General features: G+C 48.8%; 2 protein-coding genes across 2 annotated transcripts; one reads left to right on the forward strand and one right to left on the reverse strand.

Moving 5' to 3' along the window:
• Positions 1 to 582: 582 nt before the first annotated feature.
• Positions 583 to 1539, reverse strand: LOC149914571 (olfactory receptor 14J1-like). Its single transcript, XM_090126433.1, has one exon. The coding sequence runs from the start codon at positions 1537 to 1539 to the stop codon at positions 583 to 585; it is 957 nt and encodes a 318-aa protein (XP_089982559.1).
• Positions 1540 to 6533: 4994 nt separating this feature from the next.
• LOC149914572 (olfactory receptor 14C36-like) lies at positions 6534 to 7508 on the forward strand. The gene has a single exon (XM_090126434.1). The coding sequence runs from the start codon at positions 6534 to 6536 to the stop codon at positions 7506 to 7508; it is 975 nt and encodes a 324-aa protein (XP_089982560.1).
• The last annotated feature ends 320 nt before the right edge of the window (positions 7509 to 7828 follow it).

Here is a 7828-nt window from a genome sequence, read left to right on the forward strand (position 1 = left end):
AGCACAGAAGGGAGACTTCAGGGAAAAAGTTAAGCCTCTGAGATGGAACCCATAACCAAGACATTTTCTTACACAAGGTCTCACAGGGACTGAGGAAGAGGGGATCTGACAACCAACGTGCAAACCAGGTGCTGCTGCTGACCTGTCAGAGGCACTGACAGATGTCAGCCTGAAAGCACAGACCCCAGCCAGGCGCCAAGGGATGGCCCGTCAGCTATTGCAGGCTGCAGTCACCGCACAGTTTGATCAACAGCTGTATGCTTCGTGCTGGATTATGGGGTGCTGAGAACAGCTGACCCCAGCAGCTCCAGAAATGTCCCACAGGAAGTAAGACAGACAAAGTCATTGCATTCCCGTTGTTTGGATAAGCTTCACGGAGATCCTGTTTTATAATGTACTGTGTAACTGGGCAACACTGCATAGGTACAAACTGAGTAGTAATTGATGTGGATAATGACATTTAAGTGAAAAACATTACAATAAATAAAACACAGAATAAAACAATCAATAAATTACACTTAGAAAACTAATATATAAACCAAGTAAGACAGTTTGATTCTGTCAAAAACTGTATTACAACTCTTAGATAGAAAAAGGTGGGCAGTTCACTGCTTTCGAAACGCATTTGGTCATCAGTTTCCGAAGAGCATCCTTGAGCTCCTGGTTCCTCATGCTGTAGATGAGGGGGTTCACTGTTGGAGGCAGCACCGAGTACAGAAATGACAGCACCAGGTCCAGGGATGGAGAAGAGACAGAGGGGGGCTTCAGGTAGGCAACCATGCCAGTGCTGAGAAACAAGCAGACCACGGCCAGGTGAGGGAGGCAGGTGAAGAAGGCTTTGTGCCGTCCCTGCTCAGAGGGCATCCTCAGCACGGCCCTGAAGATCTGCACATAGGACAGCACAACGAAAACAAAACAAGCAAGAAAGATTAAGGCACTAAATATGATAAGCCCAACTTCTCTGAGGTAAGAACCAGAGCAGGAGAGCTTGAGGATCTGGGCAATTTCACAGAAGAACTGATTGATGGCATTGCCTTGGCAGAGAGGCAGGGAAAATGTATTGGCAGTGTGCAGCAGGGAATAGAGAACCCCAGTGCCCCAGGCAGCTGCTGCCATGGTGGCACAAGCTCTGCTGTCCATCAAGGTCCCGTAGTGCAGGGGCTTGCAGATGGCAACGTAGCGGTCATAGGACATGATGGTGAGAATGCAATACTCTGCGGAAAACAAAAAGAAAAAGAAAAAGACCTGTGCAGCACATCCTGAGTAGGAGATGTGCCTGGTGTCCCAGAGGGCATTGGCCATGGCTTTGGGGAGAGTGGTGGAGATGCAGCCCAGGTCGAGGAGGGCGAGGTTGAGGAGGAAGAAGTCCATGGGGGTGTGCAGGCGGTGGTGGCAGGCTACGGCTGTGCTGATGAGGCCGTTGCCCAGGAGGGCAGCCAGGTAGATGCCCAGCAAGAGCCAGAAGTGCAGGAGCTGCAGCTGCCGCGTGTCTGCCAACGCCAGCAGGAGGAACTCGCTGATGGAGCTGCTGTTGGGCATCTGCTGCCTTTTGCCACAAGAACCTGTCCAAGGAGTACAAAAGTTAAAGACAGAGATTTCAGTGTGGAAAATGTTCATTCAACCTCAATGATGTGAGCTACATTTCTTGACGTCGAGTTTGCCTTGAGGGCTTCTGCACTTTTTCTCTCCAGGGAACAGTCTTGTCCCCATAGGGACAGGAAAATGTGGTCGTGTAGGGAAAGGTTTTCATTTCAAAATGTGTCACATGAAGTCAATTCCAATAGGGAGGTGCTTGTCAGCATCTGTGGACTCAATGCCAGAAATATGTGGGTTACAAATGGAAGTTGCAGTGATAGTTTTTTCTGCACTCTGTGTCCATAGAGTGTTTGCGGAATTGAGAAATTCGGAGCACTTCTGTTGTACTCAATATGCATGCCTATGAGACCTGAGAGGCAAAGGGATTCACCTCTGCTTAGTGTGGAGAAAGGGGAGTTGGTTGGGCTTGTTACTAATTGCTCTGAGATTGTCAGTTTTGAAGAGGAATAATGATTACACTCCCAAAACATTGTGAAAAGAAGGCAGACCGAGCTGAGAGCAGAGGAATCCACTGCCCATCACTGAATATTCATCATTTCTCAACGTACTTCAGCAGTGCCTCATCACCACGCGAATTGCAAAGGAAACCTAACATTCATTTCACCAGCCCCACAGCATTTCCTTGCATATTGCATCTCTCTGCAACTTCCCTCAAATTTGTTGTCCAGGCTATGTGAAAGATTTGCATTCTGAAGGTTGGCTCACGGCTCTGAAGGGCACCTCAGGGAGATGTGTCCTAATGATGGCATCTCATTAAGGGAAGGCCAGCTCCTTCCCAGCCTCACAGACTGCATTGCCCACAGCCCCAGGCAGTGGCTCCCAGCCCCTGTGCACTGCAGAGGGTGATGGACACGTGCCTGGGGAGATGCTGCTCTGCTCTGCTGGAGCTCTGCCTGCACAGGAGCTGGTTCACGCATCGGACCCCATGGTCATGTGGGCAGAAACGTTTCTAGGTGGGAGCTTGCTCAGAGGAAGGTCCCTGCACTGAAGGGGGTAATTCCCTGATCATATCTCTGTGGCCTGCAGATTTTCATCCTGGGGGCTGTTTTCCTGTCATTTCCCAGACTGAGCATACAGACACCAGCCCAAACACTCTGCATTCCTATTTACTGTCCAGAACCCACCCTGTTTGCAAGGCACTGTCTAAGTGCATGTTTATTTTTTCAAGTGAAAAAGGGATCCTAAGAGAACTCCCATGGCTTTATTGAAAGAATATATACGTTAAAGGAAAGCAGAGAGGTAAAATGCACTTTAGGGTTCTCTCTTGATGCGCCCTCCAGGCTGTGCGCTGATGCTGCAGCAGGGAAGCCCTCAGCTGTAACAACTCTTATTCCATGATAAAGAAACAAAGAGTATATGCAGCTTGATCTCGACTGGGAAGTGCCAGATTTGGTGATCCCTGTTGGAAAAGTGTTTGCATTACCTATGGTGAGAGACTTACCGTGTCAATGCTCCTGCAGTGAGGTCGCAGCCCGCTCACACCCCTTATATCCTGTAATCCCTCTCTCCTTTCTCTTCTATCTTCATGTCACCTGCAGAATGTGTCCCTAGTACTGATGCACAGTACACAGGAGCTGCTCTTAGTCAGAGCTGTGTCTCTGCAGCACTGCCCACTTGTAGGAGCTCCCTGTGTCCCAGGGGCTCAGCCCAGCTCAGCAGCAGAGGATTTCATTTTTATTCACTGATCCCCCCGGAGATGATCCTGGGTCTCTGTGGCCAACAGCTCCTGAAAAACAACAGCATCATGATTGTACTCTGAAATCTGCTACATTAACCACCAAATGTCCACTGGACAGTGACCAATTGCATACATGTGGTTAGTCCTGCCAGAGAGTGTTTGCTAAAACAAAAAGGGCACACAGACCTGGACAGGGAGGGGTGGACTTTCCCTGGGCAGGGCAGCGATCCAGCTGAAGCAGTGCAGGCATCTCATCCCTAGATGAGACCAGAGAAAGATTAGGAATACTTGTGGCAATCCTGAATGAGAACAAACTTCCTGCATTTATGGCATCTCAAAATGTCTTTTTCACCCGTCTCCATGGAGCATGGAGAATTTTGCAGCTGACTAAATGGCTGGGCTCCCAAAAGAAGAGCCAGATCTTTGTTCTCCTTCTGCTGCACATTCTGTATCACAAGGCACTGCAAAGCTAATACACATCTTTATTCCTCAACTGATGAAAACCCATGTGAATGGCATCAGAAGCAGCCTAGTGTTGTGCTGATTTCCTTAGTTGTCCAGCAAACTCACATGCAGCTGCAAATGCAACTCAGGGCCTTCAGGAAAGCCATGCCCTAGCAGAGTCCGTGCTGCTTGGACAGCTCTGAGCCTTACAATGGGTCTAACGCATGTGTGCCACCTTCTGAACAAAAATAACATAGATGCACTAAATCGAATGATCCATCCTGGGTAGGTTTGTTGTCTTATGTGTTTTTACACTAATGAGAACAGCAACACATGCTGAGCTAGAAATGCTGGTAGAGTTGCTCTTGTTTGGACCACAGGGACGTGGTTAAATGGCTTCCACAACTGGACTGTAGCACCAGGGGATACAGAGTCTTTACGATGGATGGATGAGGAGACAAGGAAGGGCGACTGCTCTCTGTGAGAGTGCACTGAGCTCTTCCTGGGGATGGCAGAGCAGAGAGGACAGAGCAAATTGAAATGGTAAACAGAGGAGATCAGCAGTGTCTGTTCCTGGCTTCCTGATCAGGAAGAGCAAGTGGAAGGTGCCCTCTGCAGACAGATGGGGGCCTGATGTTGTCAGGCCCTTATCGCCGGTGGGGGCCTTTTTCACTGCAGTATCTGCTGCAGGGACAACACAGCAGGGCATGCACCATCCAGAAAATCTCTGGAGAGCACAGCCGGCAGCTTCTTGACCAAGACATAGAGGATCGGAAGAGGAGAGGTGCTTTGCTAGATCTCATACTCACCAGCAGCAAGGACCCATGGGGAATGTGATGGTCAAAGAGAACCTGGTCTGCAGTGGCCATGGGATGGTGGAGCTGAGGAGTCTGAGGGGAGGGAAAAGGACAAACTCACATCTTTGGACTTCAGGAGAGCACACTTTGGCTTCTTCTTCAAGTCTGTGGTGTACAGTACAGAAAGAAAGCATGTAGGAAGTGTAAACAAGAAGTGGTCAGCTGGGAGCAGTGCAGAGTGTCTGCACTATTGTACCTGCTGAGATGTGTTTAAGAAGGCCAAAGTTCAAACACAGCTCAATCTGCCCAGGCATATCAAACACAATAAAGATTTGTAGAAATACATAGGCAGCTCAAGGAACACTGTGGCCAGTGTGTACCAACAGTAGAATGGGGCAGCGTACCTGGCATGAAGGGCATGAAGGGCATGATGAATCCTGTGCTGCATGGGACCATCTAAAACAACAACTGAGAAAGAAGAAAAAAGCTCATTACCACAGTGAAACTCCATTTATACAAAGACTGAGAGATGTCACGGACAGCTCTGGGCAGGGAAATTCTGGGGAGCAACAGGCACCGTGCAAGACACAAATGGATCTTCTCTTCTTTTTGAAGCTGTGAGCCTGAAAGATTCATTAATGTTAGTAAAACTGGAAAAAAAGGATTGAAGACTAAGATAGAAATCAGTGAAAATAAGTTAACAAAATTCTCACTTGTAGTATCCTCAGGAGTCCTCTCTCTTTTGACGTTGGAAACACAAGTCTTTGAGAAGATCTTTGGTCTTTGGGAAGTCCACCCTTCCTGACCTTCTCAGTGTGTCCTTTTTGTTTCAGCAAACACTCTCTAATCATATGTCTGGAATTACTCACTGTCCACTGGACGTCTGGTGGTTAACTAAGCAGATTTCAAAGTAAAGTCATGACACTGTTGTTTTTCAGGAGCTCTGTGCCATGGAGATGCAGGGACATCTCAAGGGAGATTACCTGGGGAAAAAAAAATCACATCCTCTGTTGCTGAGTTGGGCCAGGCTCCTGGGACACAGGAAGCTCCTACAAGGGGGCAGTGCTGCAGAGAGACAGCTGTGCCCAGGAGCAGCTCTTCTGCACAGCACAGCAGGGCTGGGGGCATGATCCGCAGGTGACATGAGGATAGAAGAGAGAGGAAGGAGAGTTACAGTCTATGTGGAGTGTGAGCAGGCTGTGAGCTCACGGAAGGAACACTGCTCACAGCCATAGACACGGTAAGTCTCTGTCTGCAGGCAGTGCTGCTGCTTTTACTGGAGGGATCACTAAATCAGGGACTTCCCATTGCAGATCAGGATGCAGAAAGTCTGTGTTTCTTTATTATGAAAATGACTTGTTACATATGAGGGCTTCCCCCCTCAGGGCAGGGGCCTTCAGCTGCCACAGCTTCTGCCTGGGGCAGGGGACTCACAGATTCACTGCATGCCAGAATGTTTCTAAGGACGCTGTGCAAGAGGAGAGACAAGGCAGGGGAAGGGAAAGGACTGGAGGCAGAAATCTAGATGGGGCTGTTCACTTAGAACACATCTCTGAGACTCCTGATTCACACTATTCTCACTCATTCTGTGAACAGTCACACAATGTGCATTCAGCCTCTCCTCTCTTGAAGGATAGAACAAAATTACAATACTGTCGTATTCTCCAGACATGAATAATGAAATTAACCTGCAGTCGGGCAGCTTTCTCTAGCAGAAATGTAATGGCACATAGGATGGGACTGGGTGCTTTAAAAGCAGTTGGGTTAAAGACAGGGAAAGAGATGAAAATATCCAGGGAGATGGGATAAGATTAAAAAATGAGAAAAATATATAAGCTGCATACTCGTCTTCTGCTTATGGAATGCTAAACTTCATGAAATTAAATTGAAGGTATGGAGCTGAATGAACATTGTGAGAGAGAAAGAAAAAAAAAAATATAGCAGAAGGAGTGCCTCTGAGAATGATCTTGACATTATCTTCTGCACTCTGCACAGGACTCCATGCCCAGGAACTGCAGATGCCCAACAGCAGCTCCATCAGCGAGTTCCTCCTGCTGGCGTTGGCAGACACGCGGCAGCTGCAGCTCCTGCACTTCTGGCTCTTGCTGGGCATCTACCTGGCTGCCCTCCTGGGCAACGGCCTCATCAGCACAGCCGTAGCCTGCCACCACCGCCTGCACACCCCCATGTACTTCTTCCTCCTCAACCTCGCCCTCCTCGACCTGGGCTGCATCTCCACCACTCTCCCCAAAGCCATGGCCAATGCCCTCTGGGACACCAGGCACATCTCCTACTCTGGATGTGTTGCCCAGACCTTCCTGTTTGTCTTTCTGATATTGGCAGAGTATTTAATTCTCACCATCATGTCCTATGACCGCTACGTTGCCATCTGCAAGCCCCTGCACTACGGGACCTTGATGGACAGCAGAGCTTGTGCCACCATGGCAGCAGCTGCCTGGGGCGCTGGGGCTCTCCATGCTCTGCTGCACACTGCCAGCACATTTTCACTGCCTCTCTGCCAAGGCAATGCAGTGGACCAGTTCTTCTGTGAAATACCCCACATCCTCAAGCTCTCCTGCTCACACTCCTACCTCAAAGAGATTTGGCTTCTTGTGATCAGTGCCTCTTTAGCATCTGGGTGTTTTGTTTTCATTCTTTTCTCCTATGTGCAGATCTTCAGGGCCGTGCTGAGGATGCCCTCTGAGCAGGGACGGCACAAAGCCTTCTCCACATGCCTCCCTCACCTGGCCGTGGTCTCCCTCTTTGTCAGCACAGGCATGGCTGCCTACCTGAAGCTCCCCTCCATCTCCTCCCCATCCCTGGACCTGGTGGTGTCATTTCTGTACTCGGTGGTGCCTCCAGCAGTGAACCCCCTCATTTACAGCATGAGGAACCAGGAGCTCAAGAATGCGGTGAGGAAAATGATGCCCTGGTCACATTTCAGCAGGGATAAACTTCACATGTCTCAACAAGTGACTCAGTTTGTACAATAACATACTTACGTTCCTTACTGATTATAATATTTATTTATGTTTATCACTTCATTTTTCTTTGCTGTTCATATATATGTGTGTGTGTGTAATTATCATTAGTGGTTATCATGGTCCTACACATATGTTTGGCTTCCTTCTACTTGTACTGAGGCATCACCGTGCTCTCTTTCTCCTGGAGCCCATAGGAACTCTGGCTCAGTGCTGACTTTCTCACAGCCTCCATGTTCCACCTCTGTGTCTGCAGGCAAATGAGATGCCAGCAGGCACCGTGGAGCTGATATAGGCTTGATTAGCAAATGGGATCAATGTATTAGCCGGTT

This window comes from Phasianus colchicus, chromosome 29 (assembly GCF_987193195.1).
Source record: "Phasianus colchicus chromosome 29, bPhaCol1.hap1.1, whole genome shotgun sequence".
NCBI classification, from domain to species: Eukaryota; Metazoa; Chordata; class Aves; order Galliformes; family Phasianidae; genus Phasianus; species Phasianus colchicus.